The sequence below is a fragment of the Mytilus californianus genome, unplaced genomic scaffold (genome assembly GCF_021869535.1).
Source record: "Mytilus californianus isolate M0D057914Y unplaced genomic scaffold, xbMytCali1.0.p SCAF_9, whole genome shotgun sequence".
NCBI lineage: Eukaryota > Metazoa > Mollusca > Bivalvia > Mytilida > Mytilidae > Mytilus > Mytilus californianus.
This window is the reverse complement of record NW_026262745.1, coordinates 34,338,147-34,364,573: the sequence shown is the minus strand read 5'-3', so window position 1 is coordinate 34,364,573 and position 26,427 is coordinate 34,338,147. Positions and strand designations below refer to the sequence as shown.

The following is a 26,427-nucleotide window of genomic DNA, read 5'->3' as shown; positions in this document are numbered from 1 at the left end:
CAATCAAATACATAATACTTTAATTGTCCTATTAGAATAGAAATCATTTATGTGGACTTGAATTATTTCATGAATTAACACATAAGTGTTAATGATATATCTTTAGTAAGCAATGTTAAAATTATTCTCCATTTGTTAATCACTAGATGCTGTGTTATAGTTTTATTGTTTTGTACGATTGATGTATCATTGACACATCCCCTTCTGGCGTCTGCTATCGTACAATATCAGCTGTACTATTTCAGTCGACCACTTATAATTATTTATAAAAATAAGATATAATACTAATTTCATTGCACACAACACGTGTTTCTAAAGCAACTAAACTATACGGGCCAAAATTGAACAGCCAATGTAAAAAGGGGATGTCGTATGATAAACAATGAGGCATCAAAAAGAGTCTAAAATCAAGTTTGTTTTTGGTAGTTGCTACCTTTTAAAATACAATTACATAATCTATTATCTTAAGTATGATTTATAACTATTTTATTTATATCTTCTGTTTATTTTAGATAAACATCTCTCACAAAATGATATGTCGATGTGTAATAGTATCTGAGTATATATTTGAATAGATTAGCCCGTGGTGGACTTTATTGACGGTTCTACCACTAACCAAAACAGACCGTTTAACGTATAAAAGTATTGTTTTTATATCTTCCGTTTATATTAGATAGAAATATGATAGTACTTTCATACTGTTTGAAATATCCTCATAAAATGAAATGTCGATGTATAATAGTATCTGAGTATGTAGTTGAATAGATGAGCCCGTTGTGGTCTTTATCGATGATTCTATCACTAACCAAAACAGACAGTAGTAACGTAACATTCTGCTCTCTTAGCAATTTGTATATGGATTCACCATGAATTTTACACGGTGTTGGTCTTTGGCGTTCTGAGTAGATCTTCTATAATCCGAAAATAATGCCGTAGAATCATTGTGAACGGTTTTCTTAAAATTTTTAGAACAGGACTTCTGGGGATATTTCTTGAGTAGTCGTCACATAAGAACATCATGATGAGCAGGCACGTTTCAAATGATAATACATATCCAAGAATATGCTACTGATGGGATATCAGAAAAAAAGGTTGAGATTCAGCATAACTAACTAAGGAAACTGAAATGTTTACGTCAGGAGATTGAATCGGATCGTCTCTTTCGTTTCTCGAGTATATCTTGAAGTCTATTGTCTTTTGGTGTGAGAACAAATGTCGTAGATGTAGATCGTCTTCTTGGACATGGCATAGTCGATCTAAATCCTCCTCGCTTAAATTTATTGTTGCTTTCGGCGTCCACTTTTTTCTGAAGAATAAAGTCAATTTGTCATGCTTAATGTAATGAATTTAATTTTAATATAAAGATAAGGAGGTGTGGTATTATTACATAACAAAATTATCCACCAGTTCAAATGTAGTGGATAGAATTCAGTTGTGCTTCTGACACACCAAAAAATATGATATGTTAACGAAAGTGCGTTAAAGTGGTACATAACACTACAGGGAGATAACTCTATAAAAATTTGCTGAACGTTTTAATCATGTTCTATTGTTAGGGAAATACTAAGCTTCTCAATATTCAAAATTAGTGTTTGTCAAACTGCTTTATATCCAATGAAATTTTTCCGATAAAGTGTGTGGTTTAAGTTTTTTTAAATTTTCATATTTTTGTCAAAGTAAATATTTTGTCAAAATTTTATGAAAATTAAACGAGCCAAATTAATTTAAGTCAAGGTGTTTCGTACCATCTTTAGCAAATATCTTTGATTTCATTTAAAAGTAAAATGGCAAAATAACCGAACTCCAAAGAAAATTAAAAAATCCCTTTATCAAATGGCAAAATCAAACGCTCAAACACATCAAACGAATTGAAAACAACTGTGATATTCCGGACTTGGTACAGGCATTTCCTTATGGAGAAAATGGTAGATTAAATCTGGTTTTATAGCTACCTAAACAGATAAGGTCACTTTTTATTCAATGATTATGTATTTTTATTGTAGATAGATATGAATTTTTGCAAATAACGTTTTAGTGCATATATGTGTACAATATACTACGATTGACAGGTATGAAGTCAGTAACAAGGATTAGGTTTAGGATTATGCTGTCAGAATATATACCTGAATTTTGTCGATATTTTCACACATCTCTCGGCAACATTTGAACAACTCATCAACATTCATATTCTCTATAGCAAAGTGATCTGCAACTTCTTGGGATTTTCTCTGTTGATTTTCCAACTTTTCACTTATATTTTCGATTTGACACTTCCCATTCTAGAAAAAGGACAAAATAGAGTAAAATAGTTGAATAAAAAAATAATGACATTGAATAAATCACAGCAACTTTTCATATCTGCAAAGGAATTATGATAATACGACGATCAGTTCTATATGAGATACTAGTTTTGTTCACATATAATATAACTGAACCATTTAAAACATGCAATGAGTCGGTTGTAGATGGTTGTTGTGATCAGTGATAATTTCTAATATTTTTGATGATTTCTGTTAACCTTGTTATGTATTATACAACAGAGAACTGTGACGTCACTAATGACTCTTATGTAGAGGAAACGTGCGTCTGGCGTATACACTAATAAGCCATGTATCTTTGATGAGATTTTTACAAAATATTAGAAATTTGTATCATTTTAGAATTATACTCGGGAAAAAATATGTGGATAGAAAAGTCGAATGCGAAAGCTCCATTGGTCGTACAAAACTCTGAGATTTGAGAAAGCAAATGTTATCTATTACGATTAAGGATCAAATGAACTTTTAAACATAGCTTCAATTTCAACAAAACTTTCGAATCATGACATAGTTTCTCAATATTTCTTGATTTAAGTATGATAAATTCGAGGAAATGAGTATATGGTGCATTGCATGTTGAAAGCTTCAAAGACTTCATACATATTATGGGGAAAATATATTTAAATTTCCGATTTGATTATATGTTTAACGACGTACAAATTTTATGAAGAGGTGAATGAGGTAAACACCGTTAAAGTAGCAGTGCGACGATATCAATTATAGCATATGTAGAGGTTATCATACTGTTGTAAATGATGAAAAAGTGCCCAAACATTTTTTTTTAAAATCTTATTAAATCCTAAGCTATTCAAGCAATTTTGTGTGTACCTGAAAGAACTCAAAACACTGATCTTTTATCAGACATGTCTCTGCATCAACTTTTTCTTGTAATTCTGTAAATTTCTTTTGTATTGCGATGAATTCGTCTGTAGCTTGATGAAGTGGACAGCTATGAAAGTATAAACAATCAAATATATGTAAAATGTTTTGAACAAAATGAGAGGATGCCTTAAGGAGAGAATAAACAACTTTCTTTTGCACCACTAACCGTGTTTGACCTATTTTGACCAGAAACTTGGTTAAACCGTATTTGGTGTTAGTTTCAAGATTATAGGTTTATAATTTTCTTCAGCTTGGTACTTGATTTGGCTTTTCCACTATTTTGATTGGAGAGTCAGTGATGATCGAGTCTTGTTTAGATGAAGCGCATGTCTCGCGTGCGTACCAAACTATACCAAATTATAAGCAATTAGGATGTTTTTTCTAGTAGTTTCCTGAACCGTGCGTGTCTTGTCTCAAGTCAGTAATTTCTGCAGTTCGTATTAATCAGTTATATCGGTATGAACTAATGTTTGCTATTTAGATATTGCAGGTGAAGTGGATTTTAATTTTTTTTAACGTTAATGACAACTTCTTAAGAATGTATGAACGAAGGCTTTTAGAGAATAGAACATTTTTTCTTTGGCTTAATAATGTCTTAGTGTGACATCATTAACGCTGCGTTATCAGAGAATATATTCCCAATCGAAGGAAAATTGGCTGTTTTCAGGAATACTTTGACCACATTGACATAGAGTAAAAGATATCCAAAGATAAATTTGCATTCAAGTATATGATCGATACATAGATATAAGAAGATGTGGTATGAGTGCCAATGAGACAACTCTCCATCCAAGTCAAAATTTATTAAAGTAAACCATTATAGGTCACAGTACGGTCTTCAACACGGAGCCTTGGCTCACACCGAACAGTAAGCTACAAAGGGCCCCAAAAAATTACTAGTGTAAAACCATTCAAACGGGAAAACCAACGGTCTAATCTATATAAAAAACGAGAAACGAGAAACACTAATGAACCACATCAACAAACGACAACTACTGAACATCAGATTCCTGACTTAGGACAGGTGCAAACATATGCAGCGGGTTTAAACGTTTTAATGGTACCAAACCTTCACCCTTTTTCTGAAACAATAGTGTAACATCACAACATAGAAAGACACACTATAAAATATCAACTGAAATAGCTTAACTCAATCAAAGGACATATTAACACCATTGAACATACACTGAACAAATAAATTTGACCTATGACACAATGTAAATACAAAATAAATAAACTAAGGGAAGAATAATAAAAGTAACATTTTATATCGGTAAGAAATGCTAAACAATTAAAGAAAAACAATATGCTCGAACAAAAATACCATCCATTTGCAATAACTTTAAACACAGGTAAATGAAAATAATTTTGTTGTTAGGTATACCTGTACAGTACCAATAGAGAAAGGAAATATTTATACAAAATAAATAATTTTGAATACAAAATAAAAAAACTAAGGGAAGAATAATAAAAGTAACATGTTATATCGGTAAGAAATGTTAAACAATTAAAGAAAAACAATATGCTCGAACAAAAATACCATCCATTTGCAATAACTTTAAACACAGGTAAATACATGTTTATCTCTTGGGGCAAGGGATGTGCTAACCATTATATAATTCTTATTCACATTTCAAAAAAAATCATAACATAATAAATGTATCCAGCCTCAAAGAATCAGTTTAAATAAATTGAAAATGAAATAATCAAATTACCGTTGAGTGTGTAACAGAGTATCATGAAAATCACGGACAAAGTTTAAGCATGTTGAATCTGACTTGAGTATTTCATGAACCAAAAACTCAAGCAAGGTAACCGAATCATCTGTAGACTTGGTTTCTGATAATTTCTGCAGTGAACATAAATCAAATCCAACTGCTTTTCCAGCAACTTTACCCTGTTATAAACAATAATAATATATTACAAAATGACATTTCTGTATGCTAAAAATGAAATAAACTTATTGAGACGAATACAGTCAAATAATAAAATTAAAAACTTCATAAAAGTTTTCCCGTGTTAGAACATTTATAAAGCTTATGGAAATGCTAACATGTTCCTATTTGCCGTGACAAAGGAAAACTCAGTGTTAAGTTTATGTTGTATTAAAAGAACAAATTAAAATTTTCTAATGTCAATGACACATGGCATGCTTTTATTTGTTTTTGTGGGTTTATTTTAAATGTGTGTTTTTGTGATTTATTTTTATATTTGTATGGGTTTTTTAAGACACGAATTATTGTATAATGGATAAAAAAACGTTACTACACCACAAAGAAATTGTCAGTTTTAATATCAAGCAGCGCTGCTTTATTTAACTCGCAACTAAACAAAAAGCAACATGTCTTTATGTTAAGTACCTTGTTCATAAACAGTCCTACATGAAGTACATATCGTAGGAATGTTTCAAAGGATTCATTGGTCATCAGCATATCACAAGCAGTAGAAATAGTCTGTACATAGTTTGGGATATAGTCGAGACTCTCAATTTCTCCTATTGTTATCATTGTGTTGATCCAAAGTTCATAGTGTGGTAAACTTATCAGTCGAGAAATAAAGTAGTCGGCTTTACTCAGTTTCTTTAATTCTTGTGGTAAAACCTCCCGAAGTGAATCAGCCTATAAGTATAATTTATGTATACATACAAAAAAAAATAATGTAAGATAAAGAATTAGTAATGGTCCATAGAAAACTTTTTTTAATATGAACCTCAACAAAAATCTGGCTGAAATCAGATGGTCCAGAAAGATAGTAGGCAGTTTCTTGTCCAGTAGTAACACTCGTTGTGTGGTTCATGGAAAAGAAAAATTAGATGTAAGAAAAGAAAAAGATGACTGTTGCTGCAACAAAAGGAACATATCATCAGTCATCGAAGAGACAGAGTTTTCTTTATGTTATATTCATGCTGTGCTATTAGAAAAAAAAAACCCAGGTTAATTTTAGATTTTTGTAGTTGGTTCCATTCAAACGGAGTTTATTAAAAAAAATTAAAGTACAGTTTTTCGCACTTGTTTTTAAAGAAGGAATGTGTTTATTTGTTTATTACTATCATTATAATAGTTTACAGTTACTTTTTAACACATATAATGCCTATATTTGATTTATAGTTAAATTCTATCTGACTTTGATTGCTGTTTTAAGATTTTTTTTCAGAATTGTGGCACGTGGGACATTTATATATATAGCCAATGATCATCATCAAATATTACTGTGGCTAATATGGGAGATTACCAATAAAAATGGTTGTTTCTTTTCTTCTATATTTTTACTTTTTTTCTGTTACATTCGTTTCTACTAACAGAGGTGCACATATCATATATATAGTTTTTTTATTTTAAAAGAGATGCGAAAGATAGCAAAGGGACATTTAAACTCACAAGTCAAAATAAACTGACAACGCCATGGCTAAAAAAGAAAAAAATACAAACAACAGTACACAAAACGCAACATAGAAAACTAAAGACTGAGCAACACGAACCCCACCAAAAACTGGGGGTAATCTCAAGTGCTCCGGGAGGGTAAGTGGAATCTGCTCCACATGTGGCACCCGTCGTGTTGCTCATGTTAGTACAAACCCGGTGATAAGTCTTAATCGGAAGGTCACATTCGAGGAAAAGGGAACGGGATTGTAGTTACTACAATTGAAACATATTCGTTATAAATAAATATAAATAATTATAATAGGTAAAATATCCAGTACCTCATCTGTATTTGGTAAATTCTCTTTCAAAGATCGATAACTTGAAAGTCCTAGTTCAGCAGTCGATCCTTGTCTTATCATTTCAATTAACTCGTCTGGGGACTTATGAATTTTATTCAAGAAGATATCGATCCTCATTGCTTTTTGGCAATCAACTATATTCTAAAAATAGATTAAAAGATAAACATTATAACATAAAGAATTCAATATATATTTTTTGATTTTTTATATCATCTTACTACTTATTCTTAGGTTGGTTTCGTCGAAAGCTGTTGCCTTATCTTAGCAAAATTATGTTGGGATAAACAAAATAAAAACACAAAATATTATGCAGTGGATCCGATCCAGTGAAACTCATTACTATGCGGGGGTGGACAGTGGGGATACTCTCTCCCACCTCCCACCCTGTAACATCAGCTTTTCTCATAATTTCATAGAAATTGATCCAATAGCCACCCATTTTGGTGGGAATCATACCTCTGGTCTTACATTGATACTATGCATTGTACGCTATGTTTCGGGTTTTTTCGGAATTGTGTTTATTCCAGGGAAATATTCATCAGAGACCATCCCTTTTGTTTTTCTTTTCCATTTATTTATTTTTTATTACTGTTTTAATTTTTTAAATAGTTTTATTTATTTATTCATAAATTTTTAATTTGTTAATTTGAATTTGAATTTTGATTTTTTGTTTTCTAAACTATTTCAATAAATGTTGAATTAAGTGTTTCATGGTAAGAAAGTTTTGTCATAAGAATATCCGTTTACATGTGTGGTTGACGGTCATTAATTAGTTCTGCACGGTTAAATTTTTAGTAGGAACTGTGAGGTTTATACAAATTATTTTATAGCTCGTTTCACTAATTCACCAATGTTTCTATTTCTTTTGAATCCTATTGATAGTTTTTTTTATGGAATCCGGCACCTATTGTAGAATCTGTTTTACTAAGATGCCAGTACTTCCTGAACTTTTTGAAGTTTTTCTGCTTGAGGATGATAATATGTAATGAATGATACATTACATCTATTTTTAACTTTGTTCTTTTTCTTTAATTTGTCTTTTTGTTTATGTTAGAACTAACTAAGTCACCTGTGTCAGAAATGTACGATTTTGTGTTTTTACTAAGGGAAATAAGAAATAATCAAAATATCCTCCTATTCTTTCAAGAGGTCCATTACACGGTGATATACTTGGTTTACCCTGGACATTTATAGTTGCTATTTGATTGTTTTCGTTTTCAATGTTAAGTACTGTCAAGTTTCTGAATTTTAGGGAGGACGTACGCAAAAGGTGTTTTTACATAATTTAGTTAATTTTTAATGTATTTGAAAGATATTTCATCAATACAGTTTTCTTCTTTCATTGTATAAATTACTTCATGTACTTTTTTCTGAGTGTTTCTAAGAATTATCTCTTGTATTTGTTCATAATGTTATCATTTAAATGTTTTTCACCTTCTTTGAGATAGTCGGAAAGATTTTGAATGACTGTTACATTGTTTTTATCCGCTTTGTGAATGATGATATTTTCATCGTGTTTCAGATTCTTGAGGCAGTTTCTTTCTTTTAGTGAAAGGTTAATTTGTTTTTTCGGTATATACCTAGATAATTCCATTTTCAAATAGAAAATTATTCTTTCGTGAATGGATGAATTTAACTCTGTATATTTGGATTTTTAAGGGAAAGTATAACAGTCTCAAGTTCCTTTCAGTTCTTTTGAAAGAAAGGCCAGAGATATGATTCGCACCAAAATGGGTGGATATTGGATCAATTTCTATTAAATTAGGTCAAAAATGTGATTTGCACCAAAATGGGTGGATATTGGGTCAATTTCTAAGAAATTAGGTCAAAAATGTGATTTGCACCAAAATGGGTGGATATTGGATCAATTTCTATCAATTGTGTTTGATTTCAATGATGAATCACAATGATGTTAGATTATGTTAAATGATTTTAAATGCTGTAAAAAGTTAAAGAAAATCAAAGACCAATCTTAAATCATTTATGATCACTTTAAAGGCTATAAAATCGGCTCTTGATTAATTTTACATAGAAACTATTTTTTTTTCTCCCACATTCTTATCTCCCGTCTCCTATCCCCTCTCTCCCACCTCCCAAACCCTTGCCTCCCACCTCTCAGCCCGTTTCTCCCATCTCTCTTTTTAGCTCTCCACCCCTTCTACTATTAGTTTGTTTTCTGCAACACAACAATAGCATGCCCATTGTTACCTTAAATCAATATTGCAATTATTGCAACAAAAACCCTCGATGTGCAATTAAGGTATACATTATCAAGCAACGCCTATTCCCTTTCCAAATGTAACAGAAACATGATGGATGTCCGTGTGTTTAACTTTTCGCATAAAGATGTAGTGACAAGTCAGACGAAAAACCCAGTCCATCTTGATATCTAATAAAGAAATTCAGTAAGATGAGTCATATTAACTTGTATAAAGTAAAATAAAAAAAAAAATACCGAACATCAAGGAAAATTCAAAACAGAAAGTCCCTTATCAAATGGCAAAATCAAAAGGTCAAACACACTAAAAGAACGAAAAACAACTGTTATATTACTGACTTGGTACAAGCATTTCCTTACCTAGAAAATGGTGGATAAAACCTGGTTTAATAGCTAGCTAAACCTCTCCCTTGTATGACAGTCGCTTAAAAAAAATCCACTATATTGACAACAATGTGTGAACAAAACAAACAGACATAATAGTTAAAAAAAAGTCAAAAATAGGGGTACAGCAGTCAATATTTGTGTTATAATTTTAATCACTATACAAACAAACAACTATGCCAACAAAGAAAAACAAAATGACATAGAGACAAAGCACATAAGCAAAAATGAAAGACAAGAATACAAAAAATAACCATAACACAAAAACATCTTGTATCTTGTATCTTTAACTGTTTACTGTTATACATCATTAACTGGTTATACACATAAACAAATGACGTAAAACAGTGAATATTCAAAGAATTAATCTAGCTAGGTGAAGTAAGTATTACCTTTGAAACTGCTGACGCTCTTTTATTTGTATTTTCTTTACAAGAGAACAGCTTCTCTAACTGTGGATAATTTACTGGTACTTTATCTTTCATTTTCTTTATCTTGTTCCAAACACTCTTATCTAAAATTAAAATTGGCTTCTTTTACAGATATATTCTGAGCAAATTAAAACATTTTTTTTATTTACCTCGAAATCTTATCTTCTAAAGTTATCATTTTCAAAACATCTTCCTTGTGAAGGAAATACTAAAATAATAAGACTATGTAATAAAAACGTTATGAAGGTCAAATCGAATTATAAACATTATGTATTCATTTGTTTTCCACATATATTCCACAGAAAAACTGGCTTCATAAAGATAAGATTAGCGATGACTTCGTAGAACCCTCGCAATTTTTTTTTCAAAATGAAGAAACAATGATGTAGTACAAGCTAAATGAATTATTCGATTCTTCTTGATATACCTTTGATTGAGGCGATTCTTGCCCACGACAACGTTTTCATCTTCTGCTTAGGATCTGGTACATTTATAGGTAACGATGGTAAGGATACATTAAAATTCGGCGGTGGTGGAGGCGGTGGAGGTGGGGGTGGGCTCATGCACGTAGCTATTGGTGGTACTGCCTTCACCTCTTCTGGTATCGGATCAAATAATGTTGATTCTTTGTTTGTGTCTGATGAGGTCGTCTCCGACGTTAATTCTGTTAAAGTGGAATCAAATAAAATAACATTGATTTGCAGGTACATGTACAATGTATAGATGTACCGTATAGCGGGTTATTTTCGCGGGTGTAAAATTTCGCGATTTTCATTGAATAAGGTATACGAAATATTTTGGCGATTATTATTTTGGCGGATTCAAAACTTTTCTCAATACCTTTGCATGTGCAATTTTAAATTGGCGGAATTTATTTTGGCGATTTTGTTCTATCCGCGAAATAAAGCGAAAATTTACACCTCGCGAAAATAACCCGCGATACGGTATTATGATATATTATGACTTGTGATTTATGGTATGTTTATGGAAAACAATTCAAGATACATTAACTTTAAAAGTTTACATTCATGAATGTTGACTTTTTTTCGCCGTTTAAGTTCTAAGAGTATACACCAGTATACATTGTAGTCGTGTGATCTTAACACTTATAGATTGCATCCTATGCTCAATCATGACATGTTTGTCTGAGTCCGGATTCGCACCAATAGCAGAAAACTCTTACTCTTGTACCCAACAATCTCGTTCGCTTCGAATTCTGGCAATTTCCTCAGATTTTTTTATCATGATATGTGTATTCCAAATGGATTTACAAGTTTGGAACATATATAACTACTATGGCTGTATATTCACCGCTTTCACTGAGTCTAGATGTCTCATTCTCTGCTTCTATTGAGCGTAGGGAACCATCGTCGACTTCTTCGCTGCTTTTTTCTGTGATAACGCTCATTTCATTTGGCATCCTTCTGTGACAATGAAAAATATTAAAAGTTATATCAAGTGAGAAAAAAATTGTAGTATCCGCAAAACATCCAGAAACATATTTGTTTTTTTTTTCAACTGTTTAACTTGGCGTAACAAAAATGTTTGCAAGTAATACAAGGAATAAAAAGAAGACTTATAATTGAACTTACCAAAATGAAATTTAATTTAAATATTCCGAAGGTAACATCTTATAAACTTAGCTTGCATTATGTCACTTAAAAGAAAACGTGACTTTTGTCGTTATGACCTGAATGTATGTTTGATTTTAAGATAAGCAATGGAATTTCCTTTAGAAAAAATGGAAACAAGTTTATATCTTTCAATGGAGGACTACAATTGATATGAATAAATATTCGCTTAAATATCTTTTCGAATATAGCTGGCTGAAATTAATAGGCGAAAATAATAATAAATTAGAATGAAAAGAAAAAAAAAGTATTTACTGTGATAAATTCGGTACTATTCAGACAATTTGCTTGCCGTTACTTCAGTGCTGTTTATTAGATTTTTAGACATTTCAGTATGTTGTTGATGTGTATATGTAGATAACAACTACTGAACAGGCTGAACATATACTGAACAAATCTTGAATGACTGCAAGCAAATTGTCTGAAAAGAACTGAATTCAACGCAGTGGATAAGTCTGAAAACTTCCTTTAAAACTGATAATTAATTGGTTATGCTTTTAAAAACTGTTTAGATAAAAACGAAAGTTTCAGATCAAATTTGGTGTACTACTAAATTCAAAAATAGTTAATCTACGATTATAGTTTACCTTGTCCCGTCGCCCAATAAGCTTGATAACCCTTATATAATGATTTTAATAAGGTTATCGAAACATGTATAATAAGTAGGTCAGAAAACAAAATCTTAACTCGGACGTAAAACTAATATATGAATGATATGTAAACACGTTAACAAAGCCATTGAATCGCGAAATATGGATTGTATGACCTTCGCAAAACAATATTTACATGCACATCATTTTAAAAGAATTACTGAATCTCTGAATTTATGGTTACTTATATAAAATCCTAAATGATTTGAATGGTACATTTTGTCTGTTAATTTCCAGTTCGTAAACTTACGTTATAAGTTTTAAATTTGGCCTTATTTGTTCTAGTAATGCTCTTTTAATGTTTATAATCTAAAGAGTTTCATATTTTGGCTTCCCAAAGTTTTCGTCTAAAGCGTATCTGATAAAAGAAGTGCGCACATACATTTCATTTTTAACCCAGGACCACAAGTTTTGCTCACCGACATCTTTCATACTGTACTCAAGTTGACAATAGTGGATTAAATCTGGATTTATAGCTAGCTAAACCTTTATCGTGTATGGCTCCATGGTTTTTTTTTATCATTTTTTGTCGCAAATTTGTTAACTTTTGAGTTCGGTTTTTACGGTGATTATAGAACTTTTATAAATAAGAGGAGGAGGATACCAAAGGGACATTTAAACTCATAAGTCAAAAACAAACTGACAACGCCATGGCTAAAAAAGAAAAAGACAAACAACAGTATACAAAACAACATAGAAAACCAAAGACTAAACAACACGAACCCCAATAAACACTGGAGGTGATCTCAGGTGTTCCGGAAAGGTAAACAGATCCTACTCTACATGTGGCACCCGTCGTGTTGCTCATGTAAGTCCAAACCCGGTGATATGTTTAATTCGGTAGGTCACATTTAGGGGAAGGGAACGAAATTGTAGCATGACAACATATCCGTCGTCATCTGTGAAACAGGTATTCTTTAACGGTCAACCAACTCGTGATGGCGTCCGTAAAATTTAGTAAGGGATGATTTCAACTTCACCAATAAGAACTCTTGATTTAAGAGCTTCCTTGTGAGCAGCAACCCTCTATCATGGAAATCATGATAGGAAACACAAGCCCTGGAATATCGTATCAACTGGGATATATATACTTCATATGCAGGCGCTTTTGGAATGTTGCTACATTGAAATGGAAAGTTCACAATTGGGAAGCTGACATCATCTCTTTTGTCGTAAAGTTTTGTTTTCAACCGACCCTCGTTGTCAATTTCTAGATGTAAGTCAAGATATGAGGCAGACTTAACTGTTTCTGTTGTATCCTTTATTTCAAGTTCGATGGGATAGATGCGTTCAACATAGTCACCAAATTTTGATTTATTTAGTGAGACAACATCATCTATAAAGCGGAAAGTGAAATTGAAGGATACTGCTAACTTCTTTTCTTTCTTCCTATGAAGTTCCTGTATGAAGTCAGATTCATATGAATAAAGGAACAAGTCGGCAAGAAGAGTTGGTTCCCATGGGAATGCCGAGTGTTTGTTGAAAAACACGTCCTCCAAACGTAACAATTATGTTATCAATCCAGAAATCAAGCATCTTGATAATGCCAGTTTCAGAGATTTTTTGTTAGAATCAGAGTGATTTTTTACAAAGTAGGATTTATCCCTCCCTAAGACAAGAAACTTGTATTTACGTAAGCCATTCGGTTTTATGAAACAAAGCATGACCAACTCTTTAATTTGTGTTTTCGTTTGGAATGGGGAATACTTGTGTAAAGTGCAGAACAGTCAAATGTTTTAAAACTATTGCAAGATGAAAGAGTCTTAGATTGTTTGTATTCTAAAAGATCTTTGGAATTTTCGGTTTCACGCCACCTCGAATACAGGTAGTTTTACAATAACTTTGAAGCCAGGCTTGGATTGCTGATAAAATAGATGTTTATAATTTAGAAAGAGGTTTCGTGGAGCACCTGGAAGATCCAGCAATATCGCAAGGACGTTAAGGGCGTTTCAAGAAATATCCCATTTTTATACACAGGAAAAATCATATTGAACTCAAAGTTAGTTTTCTTTGCTTAAAGGTTAAAATGCACGTCAAAAGCGTAAACAGAGGGAAAAGGGTCTATTCTGAATCACATTCCAAACTTTTATTTATAGAAAAATATAAATACACTACTGTCACGTGACTTCAAACTGAAAGTAAGGACATTTCCTAAAAAAGTCAAAAGGGCAGGTGCAAGATGAAATCCGATCGCCCTGGTTTTTGGCTCCCTGTAATCAGGAAAACTTATTTTACTGGAAAAGTGCTGTGCCTAGTTTTTAAAAGAGGTGTTGTAAATAAAAAACAATAAAACGTGGAGAATTTTTTCGATTTATTGACTTTTTAGCACTTCTGGTTGTGAAATATCTTTTACACGAACGCTATATAACTAGGCACAGCACTTTTTGAAAAATTTGAAATGTTGCCTTTCTACCAATACCAGAATCAAGTGGGTTGGTATAGCTCTTGCACCTGCCCTTTTCAATTAATTTAGCATGAAGTAGCATCATCGCCTTGAAATGCGAGAGAAAAACGTTTGAATGACCCTGGAGTAGTCGGATCGGCTGACGGAAAAACTCAGTGTATTTTTTGTACTCACCGTGAAGCGTTTCATATAATAATAACGTCATGTTGGAGCGAATAAACAAATATTCTCTTATTGCTTGCTTAATTTATTAAAGCTTCCTATTCAGTATTGGGTTTTTTTTCAGGGAATTTTCAGTGACAGGCCGGACTTTCATAAAATAGAATATTTACATCTTCTTGCATTCCGCCTCTTGTGTATATCACCGCAAATGGCTGAAATGGCAGAGACGGATTCATGTGGGCTCTGATCCCTTGTGTATCAACCAATTTATGGCTAATGTATACACTTCTTATATGTCCATAACTTCGATTAGTGTTGGGACACGCAGCCCCCCCCCCCTTTTTTGTCAAAATCCGGAATCCGCATCTGGGTTCATAGTGCAGTTCTCATTTTTGCAAATGCAAGTTCATTGTATAATTAATAGTATACTATAAAGTCTCTTCTAGTGTTTGCATATTGGGAACCATTAAAATTTTAATGAAAAAAGTTGCATGTTCATACAGAACTTTATACCAAAATTCATGATTTTTTGGTTTGCTCTTTGTCATTGACAATGTTTAAATCATAAATATTAACTCCTACCTGCATATAAATATTCACATTTTACTAGTTGAATATCTCCTGTATCTCAAGTGTGACTGGTATCAATTTGTAAATCATGATTGGGAGGTCTTTTTGAATTTTATTTTGGTGGGGTAGAGTAATTTTTTTGCCAATGAATGAATATGAATTTTCACCAGTTACCAGGCCAGTATTTTGTATGGCTTGCTTTTTTTTATAAAAAAAGCTACGGCATTGAGTACCCCATACTTCAAAAAAATGTACCTTGAGCTCTCATTATTTATGCTTACACTATATCATAAAGCGATAACCAGTTCGACAAATATCGGATGCATATATATACACGACTAATTTTAATCGCATCTGTATAAAAAACCCACATCCAATTAGTTTCAGATACATGTACATGTACCTATGATTCAATCAACAACCTTGTCATATATATCATCTCAATTTCTCAACCTTATAGTTTATATTTAATTTTATACCATGAAGTTGGAAATAGTGACCTATTTTTTTCTGCTGCTCATTTCATATTAAATCCCTGCCTACCAGTGTTCACCAATACAAATGGACAGCCAAAAGTGCTAACATGACATTCAGCACAATCAATCACCTGTTTTTTCATTATCAAGTGCCATAATATTTTAAGGTTCACCTCAAACATGTCAAAATCAGAAAACTTATTTCCCATCACCTGCTGAGATTGGAGGCAACTGAATGGTATTTCTTTTCTGTCAGAATAAAAGAAATTCTATGTACCATATATAATAAAAATACACAGAAATGACTAACTCAATCACAATTAATACATATATACACAATCCAAAAGTTTCAGGAAGTGTCAGGTGAATTAATCATGACATAGTGGACAGGACAAACTAGTCAGCATGGAAATTAAAATGATGTGTAAATGCTTATAAAACTACTGCCTACAAATATCATTGACAAGGGTACAATCAGTGGTTAATATTTACCTGAACCAGTCACAAGAGTAAAAAAATTACTTAATTGTAAATCAAAACTTCATTGGCAATTATACCAGATCATCTTTTTTTATATCAAATTCTAGCTGTAATACAAAAATATGTGTGCAATTTCAAACTGAGAACAAAGCAATTTCTGTCTATTTTGGGGATGCTGTCTCATTGCCATACATGTATACCAACATCTTTTGCTAAACATGCTAGATATAAGAATCTCTAAAACAGTAACTGTGAAAATATTCCATCACAAGTTTCCAAGTTTATATATCCTTCAAACATGTCAAAAAGACTCAGAATTTTTTGAGTAAATTTATTCCCAAGATAATTTCAATTATTGAACAATGTAAGGACAATTAAAAATGCGAGATTAATTATTGCAGTTTCAGAAAATCCTGGATACAAATAATACCATCATTTAAATAAATTTATATTTTTTTTGCCAAACGTATACAATTGTATAACCTATTTTAATTTAGACAAGAAATGAAAAAAAAATCTGATTTCTAAGTATAGACAAATATATAACATGTATAAGTATAGATAATATTTTTGTTCAAACATTCTGTGGCTGTTACAGAGGTCTTGCTCAGTATTGAAGGCCAACATCAATATGACTAAGTCACTTTAAGATGAACAACAACTGCAAATAAAACACTTTTTTATGCTTCTGAACTTATTGTATACCTTTATTCTGTGTTAACTGTTATGAAATGAAATGAAATTGAAATATAAATCATGATATAATATAATCTTCTTGTTCTCTGGTCATGCTGGTGGATAATATATAATATGACTATTTGTTCTCTGATGAAGAGTTGTTAATTTATTGGCAATCATATGTCATATTCTTAGTTTTATAATAACATGTAACTCCATTAGTGGTGCATCAGTGAATTGTATGCCTACATGTATATGATAGTATATCTCATGTATATCTAGGTAGGATTAATGTTTAAATCAATTACTATTTTTTCGCCGTAATTGCCATAAAAATAACAAAACACTCATACAAGTCTTATAAATGAATATCTCCTTCTTTACAGTTCAACTGAATGTCATATGTCTATTTGTAGATCTCTCACTTGGTCAGATACAAATGTATTGCAGATTTTTCAAATATTTCATGAATGAAACGACAAATTACATCCATGAAATATAATTTTGTTAAATGAAATCCTTTTTTGAAACTCCAATTGTAAGAAAATTCACAAATCTCCAAAGTGTCCGTATTTAGAATTCATTTTAACTGAGGTAAAAGCTCTTTAAGATGGTAAACATCAACTTCAGTGATACATGATGATGAAAAAGAAGCTAAATTGTCTAGTTAATTTTCCTCTGTCTCTCAGCATCAAAACACTAAATTCCAATTCATTTGGTCTTGAAACAGTCAATGCTTCTGCTTAGTACATATATGTACATTATATAGAATTGCTGTCTTTTTTCTACTTTTCATGGACATATTTGGTGGCTTTCTAAACAAATTTTAATCAGATCTGCTGTAATGGCCATGATGAGTTATAAGGAACTTTCTACTGCAGGTCATCATCCCTGAAATATGAAAAAGCAAATATAATATATTAAATGAAATTTTCAACATGTGAAAAGTAATCAAAAGTTAGTGCAAACATATTTCTTCAAGAAGTTACTGTTAAAATGCTAACAAAATAATTTCCTTGTCCTTATTTAATAATGAAATTGAGAATGGAAATAGGGAATGTGTCAAAGAGACAACAACCCGACCATAGAGCAGACAACACCTGAAGGCCACCAATGGGTCTTCCAATGCAGCTAGAAACTCCTGCACCTGGAGGCGTCCTTCAGCTGGCCCCTAAACAAATATGTATACTAGTTCAGTGATAATGGACGTCATACTAAACTCCAAATTATACACAAGAAACTAAAATTAAAAATGATACAAGACTAACAAAGGCCAGAGGCTCCTGACTTGGGACAGGCGCAAAAAATGCGGCGGGGTTAAACATGTTTTTTTGAGATCTCATCCCTCCCCCTATACCTCTACTGCCAATTTGGAAAAAATAAACGTACAACAATAATGTCTTCATTCATCATTTGAACAAGGATTTAATTTTCTACACACATTTTAATAAGGTGCACTACATGTACTTTTATAAAACTTTAAAGTTAAATGAAAAATAAACTGTTATCACAGAGATATGTCTCGCCTTTTTGTAATTTTGATAATGCAAATGTTGAAATTAAAATAGCAATACTTTAACATGCAAGTTATGCAAATATTCAAAGTCGATGAACCATGACTGAAGGTACATGGCTAAACAATCTCCATGGAATGAGATGTGCCAATGCTAATACAATTGCATACCAAATATCATTGACCTACCACCATGAACTAGACCTAATCACAAACTAATACATTGTTGACGCCGCCGTCGCCAGCATACCTATGTCTCGCTTTTTGACTCCGTCAAGGCGAGACAAAAACCCAGATGTGCCTATAAGATGTATTCTGTAATAAATATTTAAATTGATGTATTTATGTTAATTTACTTTGTTTTGTATCTCCTTTTAAGACAGGAATACTTCAATATCAATATCAGTAATCCACAGCTAAAAACATTTTGCTAGCAAGTTCAGTATATTATTGTATTAATATCTGTCATGTCTGTGTAAATAAATTTTATTGCTGGTACAGATACTTCATTAACATTGATTAAATTAAGAAATTATCATGATTATTGGGTACATTTATTTTTGCAATTTTTGAAGAATGGACAAAAATGTGAGATTTATAATTGCGATTTCAGAAAAATCTGCATACTTGTACAGTTATATGTATAGATTCCGGAATGTGAGTTCCTTTTATTGCGATATTCAAAGTTGCCTCATAAAAACATTGCAATAATTTCTGAGTTTACATCATACAATATTCTTACAATGTACATGATGTAAGAACAGAAATTTATTTGCACAAATTATAAAACAAGAAGAAAAGCCAGGCTCGCTAACATGTTTAACCCATCCACATTCTGTATGTACAATGTATGTTCCTGGAATTCAGTGGTTGTCGTTTGTTGCTGTGTTACATATTTCTTTTTCATTCATTTTTGATTACATAAATTAGACCATTAATTTTCTCCTTTGAAATGTTTTACATTTGTGATTTTGGGGCCTTTAATAGCCAAATATGCAGAATGGGCTTTACTCATTGTAGAAGGCCATTCAAAGACCCATAGTTGTTAATGTCTGTGTCATTTGGACTCTTGGGGAGAGTTGTCTCATTGTACAATAGTTAGCTGATATCAGGATAAAACAATTTACCTGTCTATAATAATAAAGCTCTACAAATCAAACCATTACTTTATTTCATCAAAGCTGGAATGGCATACTGTATCTTGTAATTGACAGGGGAGCTAAAAAAAATAAGAGAAAGTAATTATTTAATAACATATAGGTACTTTATTTAAAATAAGGAGCATAAACATATGTATAATGATTCATATAATTTTTAAAATAAAGAAATTACGTCTGCCACACAACCCTAATTTGATATCAGGATTTCCTCCATAGATATATAAATGCCTATTTTTTCTTGGATTTCTAGAATTGCTGCATCCTATGCTAAATAAAGAGCTGTGCTAAAAAAAAGCCAGCCCCCCCCCCCCCCCCCCCCAAAAAAAATCTAAAACAAAAAAGTGAATCTGTGAGCTACTAATATACCCCCATACCCTTATGAATAAAATCCAATAACTGGAATAAGTAAAATATGTTCCTGAGAAAGATGCAAAGAAAAATATTCATGGGACAGACGGACGGACTGACTTGAGGATGTACAGACAGAAGTAAAACAGTATACCCACCCCCACTTTTTTAAAGACTAAAAGTGGGGTATAAAAATTAAAAAAAAACCAAACTTGCGCACAGTGGCACAATTCATGAATAATTCTTATGAATAAAATCCCATAACTGGAATAAGTAAAATTTAAAATATATTAAAAATCGTAAGGGAGCTTACGTTACATTTCAGCAAGTTTCATGAAAATGTGTTTAAGCGTTTTTGAGACATTGTCCAAAAAACGCGATAATTTCGACCCGTTAATATGAATAAAGTCCCTATACTCCAAAACCAGGTATCAAAATTATCTAATAGAAATGGAAAGGAAACTTATGTTAATAAATTTAAACAATTCACCAAAGTTTCATGAAGATTGGTGAAATCTGAATGATTCATCAGCAAGGCATTGCTCCAAATAAAAATATATTTCTTTCAAATATGTGTGATAGCTGTTATTTAATTTATGATTATCAATTTTTGTTTAATTTGTGTTCATGGTGTCTGGTTCATTTTAACCGTTACGCTAGTTGGTCCATAACACTTGTACATGTCGTAATTTTTTTTCTCAGCAGTTGGTGGTAGACTTACTTTCAGAGCAATAAGAATATAAGACCCCCCTTAATCTATGGGTTCCAACAGAGCTGTGGCCTTTTCCTTTTATAAATTGATTATGTGATTTGCGTACTTTAGTGATTCCACAAACTGGTCTGTTGTCTCAGAATAAACGACTTTATTACAAATGGGGCTTTTTTCTGCCTCTCTGACTAGTGCTCTCCTAAAGAAAATTTTATAAATGGGTCCCTTCTGTTTACCGGGGATATATCTTCGAGTAATGGATTTAATTCCTGCCAACAGGGATACAGTTCAGATATTTTATGTAATACTCTATTTTTAGAACGATGATGCATGCAGTGTTCTATTCAATTTAAATACTGTTTTACTTATATATATATATGTAGGACTCTAAAGTGAGATGGGGACGCTAAAACGCGATGGTCACGCTAAAGTGAGATGGTTTGATACGCTAAAGTGTGATAGTCTGTGCCATTTAATGGAACACGCTAAAGACTGATGCCGCGATACGCTAAAGTGCGTTTGTTCACGAAAGTATTGACGTTTGCAACGTTAAATCGCATTATGATGCTACAAGCCGTTTGTACAAACAAATGCTGTGTCGGCGGGGACAAACATGATTCTGTCAGTATACTGGAAAAAAAAATACTTTCATAAACATAGACTGAAACTGACATTAGTAAGGGGAAGGTGTATATCATAAAAGAGAGAGAAAATGGCAAAATACACCAAGTGTCAAAGTATTTAATTCGTCCCATGTCATTTACTGGAAAAGCATATAGCTCTTCAACTGTTTCAGTACTTATACATCCTCGGATTTCAAATGTTTGGCTTTGAGCGTTCCTGATGAAGGTAAATCCAGAAAAGTGCTTCGGACGCATGAAATTATTAAACTTTTGTTTTCAATTTTTTACTTGCGTGAAATAAAAGCTACTTTTTAACTTTCTAATTGAATTATTTTGTAAAAACAATTTTTTAAAATATGGTTCGTCATGTTTGTAAAAGAGATGGATACTCGTCAACAAGACAGTAACATAATGACCAGAGGTGTAGTATCATAATATGATTGCCAATGCGACAAGTCGCTATCCAATGCTAAATGTCATTAATGTAATTAACTATAGGTTACTGTATGGCTAACCCCGCAGATAGTATTCTATAACGACCAAAGAGTATCAAAACGACCAGTGTATAACAATTCAAACGAGAAAGATAACGAACGGATTAATATACAAAATAAACAATAAACAAAAAAACAGATAAGAAGATGTGGTGTAATTGTCAACGAACAAATATCCACCAAAGACCAAATATCGTTGATGTATGCACCTGTTAACGTTATGACCTTCAATGTGGAGCCTTGGCTTACGTCGCATAGAAAGCTATACAGGATCACGAAATGACTTGTGTAAAACAATTCAAAAGAGAATAACGACATGATTTAGAAACAATACAATAAACGAAAAACTAATATGAACACAGCAAAAAACAAAAACCATCGCCTGAATCCCATTCCTGTTACACCATCGCACTTTAGCGTGTCATCTGATCGCACTTTAGCGTCTGACACCATCGCACTTTAGCGTAGATCATTGCACTTTAGCGTGACCATCGCACTTTAAGAGTCATACATATATATAAAAAGATTATGTCAAAGTGGGCAGTCTTGATGAGCAAACTACATATTAATTTGTATAATATTATTGAGTCATGAAAAGCTTCTTCAATTTTTTGCTGCGATTCCTTCCTAATAATGACGGTCATAGGAACATGAGGAAGGCGTCCCAGTTAATCATTAACAAAGCCTTTCAAGAAATTATATTATTATTTTGACTATGTATTAAAAATTGTTCTATTTAGCCAGCAATTTAAGTACATAAACTTGCAATTGGTTAGATATATATTTCTGACTTGGTAATGATTTAAAAAATACTGGTTCACAGATAATAAGATAATTTATTCAAGGTGCACAGGCTTTTTCCAGAGAAAGACGCACTGTCCAGGATATTTCCAAATAATTACCCTGATACTCAGCCTTCTGTAGTCATTTTAAATGGACATAAAGATGTAATCATGTTGCTGTCACCTTTTAACTTCCTTAAAACATTAAGTTGCATCCGATTTCAAAAAAATTATTATTTATAGTACATTTAAATTTGAATTGAAGTTCTTTATCACATACATGAACCATAAATATTCAATAGAATTGCAAAACTTTTTTGACAAGCATGAGAAATAAATTGTACGACAGGAAACATGGAAATAAATAAGGGGAAACACGCACATCGAACAAAACACGAGATACATGTATTGAGAGGTCAAACGTCAAAACACAAAAACAAGTGAAATAAAATATAAACACTGGGTAAATAGAAAACATTGCATAAAATTAACCCTTTACCGCCCTTTTAAAATCAAAGTTGATTAATACCAACAGCACTAAGCAGAAAATAATATAGTATGGACTTCACACTGATTAAATGGTGGGAGTAGAAGTTGGAAAGAGAGGGGGAGGTAGTCCAAATAATTATGACGTCTTTCAAGGCTTCCTTTTGAGCAAGTTTGTGTGCCCTGTGTTACAAATTAAGAGCTCCATGCTTTGAAAGTATGGGTCATGGCTCCAGCAATGTGAGTGCCGGAGAGAGGTGAACAGTGGAACGCCCCCCCCCCCCCCCCCCCCCCCCCCCCCCCCCTTTTCCCCGAATGGCTAAACGAAAATTAGAAACTATTAAATTTCAGGGTAAATGTTGAGAATGGGCTCTCGGTATAATGGAGGGATCTTGTTTCATTCGATATTCTGTTCATTTATTGACGGGATTCGATAAATTATTCAAATTTCAGATATCTGTTGCAGTCTAGTTTCGTTTTGACCACCATGACCACGTGTATATCATGCTTGCCAACACTGAACTGGTTTTTATCTATAAGTATACAGTTTTTTTATTTCTGAAGCGAATGATTAACAAAACAAGCAACGTATGTTTCATAAATAATACATATTTGGAGGCTCACACTTACTTTTCTGGTTAGATTTTCACATAGAAGTGAAAATAATTTTCGCTGCAAGGTTCTTTCCATTCTGCAAACTACAAACATCTATTTGACGGCGATCGTCTACTGATTGGTTAATCTGCAAAAGGAGGCGGGGTCCACAAGCCGACAATCTCGTCAACAAAAACAGCTATTGCAACTGTTTGCCATAATAATTAAAGCACAAACATACAATATTCGTGTTTCGATAAACAAATTACATCATACGGATACCCGTTTTTAGTTAACAGGCATGTATGTAATTTGATTTCATACAGTTTCATCGATAGACGCAGCTTACGGAATCTTCGCCATTAATGAATATATGAATACATAATGAGGTCCTTACGGGGTTATCTACCCCTGACAAAATCTTATCGAAATTGCCTTAACATCGCTGCGATAACGTTGTTTGTAAGGACATTTATGTAGTTTCGGTATCCAATACAGTGAAGGAAGATCCAGTTCTTCATCTTTGGTTGAAACTCCAAATGAACATAAAACAAACCCATGATTATCCAGGATTTCCTCCTTGGTAAGTATCGTGGGGGTACGTGTTGAGTTTCGAAGTGAATTGCACATACCTAATTCATTTATCAAGCAGTTTATGTAATGTGATTTACACACAAAAACGATGTTGTTTGGGACTTTATCTGCGGGCCCAATAACATATTTGTCATTGAGGTTGAACAGGTGTTTTGCAACATTTGGGTCTTCAAAGATTGATGTAGCGTTGGTGTTCATAGACCCATTCAGGTTTTTAATTCTGATTTGTATCAACGACCTCACTGTCTCAATCCATTCCGAAAGAGTATCTACGTCTTCTTTCTCGCGTTTATCCAATTGCCTGGCATATAATAATATAACGAAGGTAAAAAATAAATTATTCAACATCAATGTTTGTATCAGTTATTACTTTACAGGAATAGTTGTTTCACTGAATTGGAATAGTTGTTTCACTGAATCGGAATAGTTGTAAATTGCTTCTTATCTATAACATCAAGTTCTTAAGATGTTCCGGGAAAAAATGCCTTGTTGTTTGTTTAACGTCTAGCGGCAAATATGTCAGGCATACCAGTATTAAGGTATTGATAAGAAGATTTAGAAAGTGAGTGAAACTGAGATACAGAAAGGATCATTTGGCCTGCAATTGAAAAACGAGGATACTATATATTAGACAAAAGATTTAGTTGCAACAGGACACCTTTGTATCCATCAAACAGTTGTTGCAATGGTAACTAAACGTTCAAATAGCGTGGTATTCGAATTGAACATCAACATTTCGACGGACGTTTCTCTGTTTTTACACACCCCGTACAATTAAAAGGACGCACGTCAAATTGAGTCTTTCTGTCGGATGGAAGAAGATCAGGCAGCCATATTTCTCTTTTTCTGGTCAAACTTTGAGAATCTCTCTAATAAAGGCTATTAAAATGCGTATTCCTTATCAGCAGTATTCATTTATGAAATATTGTGTTTTAAGATATATAGTAATAAGTATTTATTTAAGTATATTTATCAGTACCATCTTTTAATTTTCCCTTCCTACGTGTATCAAAATAATTATCGTTTAAAGATGGCGTCCCAATCAGTGGTTAAAAAAAAGTTTTGTGCAGTTGATTGATACCCGACAGACGCCTATCTAGGACCTACTAGAATATAAATTGAATTCGAGATCACGTATTTGAAAAATCATGATCACTGATTAAAATTGTTATTATGAATTGTTACTTTCAACTTGATATATCTTAGTTCCAGCGTGACAATTCTCAGTTCCAATTTGACATTTCTATGTTCCAAGTAGACTTTTCTCACTATCAACGTATTGTCAACTTGGAAGTGACATATGTCAAGTTTGAAATGAGAAATTGTAATAAAAGAATGTCCCTATCGGTCTGTCGTATTTACATGAAGCTACTTAGGATGACAGATTTCTGATCAAATCTGTGAGACAGAGCTAAATAATTTGATAATAAGAAATTCTGGTTGAAGCTGTAAAATTCATTCAATTTGTTATTTGTTATTTCACTGCTTGGTTTCAAGGTAAAGATAGTTTTTCTTTTTAACTTCACCCAGACTGAGAACTCACTAATTCAAAATGTAAAAATTAATAAAAAAATCTTTTTTACCTGTTTTATCTATGTGTCTTATGCTATTAAATAATGTTTGATAAAAGATAATAACAAATACTTCGAACAAACTAAAAATAAACCGTTGTTAATATAAACTTCCAGTCTATTTTTATCTTTCCGTATAATCTATTTTTACATGTCATAGTAAAGAAAGATTTTCAGAAAATGTGCTTTCGTTTTGTATAGTTTACTTTTATGACAGTGTTCTAGTTTATTTGCTTTAACTAGAAAAAAGAATGAAACATAGAAAAACGATTAGTGTCAGACAATTTTTCATTGAGATTCTAGATTTGTTTTTATTTTTAAAAAGCAGTCGGAAATACCTTATTTACCTTGTGTATTACATAGCAGATAAGTATATACGATCATAAATTGTGTCAAGTACATCTTTTTATGACTGATAACCAATAGACATAGACTCTTTTAGTCTTTATCATGCGTATATAATATTTTACCATAAAATGCAATAAAAGTAATACAAATATATTTATTGCGATTAAAAACCTACAAGGAAATAATTATACACACATGTG

The 26,427-nt window shown here is 32.3% G+C and overlaps 1 protein-coding gene across 1 annotated transcript; it reads right to left on the bottom strand.

The window, feature by feature from the left end:
• Positions 1 to 469: 469 nt before the first annotated feature.
• On the bottom strand, positions 470 to 25,984 carry LOC127715606 (FH2 domain-containing protein 1-like). The gene is made up of 10 exons (XM_052221692.1): positions 25,892 to 25,984; positions 11,266 to 11,378; positions 10,382 to 10,618; positions 9,916 to 10,037; positions 6,901 to 7,062; positions 5,561 to 5,818; positions 4,916 to 5,097; positions 3,147 to 3,267; positions 2,124 to 2,279; positions 470 to 1,306 (listed from the first exon to the last, which is right to left on the bottom strand). The coding sequence occupies exons 2-10, from the start codon at positions 11,372 to 11,374 to the stop codon at positions 1,136 to 1,138; spliced, it is 1,518 nt and encodes a 505-aa protein (XP_052077652.1). The 5' UTR covers positions 11,375 to 11,378; positions 25,892 to 25,984; the 3' UTR covers positions 470 to 1,135.
• Between the last annotated feature and the right edge of the window lie 443 nt (positions 25,985 to 26,427).

Coding starts and splice junctions, on each gene's coding strand:
- LOC127715606 (XM_052221692.1), bottom strand. CDS start 11,374: ATGCCAAATGAAATGAGCGTTATCACAGAAAAAAGCAGCGAAGAAGTC. Junction 3,268..4,915: donor ACTCTGTTACACACTCAACG/GTAATTTGATTA, acceptor ATACTTTCATAG/CTGTCCACTTCATCAAGCTA. Junction 1,307..2,123: donor AAAATATCGACAAAATTCAG/GTATATATTCTG, acceptor TTTATTCTTCAG/AAAAAAGTGGACGCCGAAAG.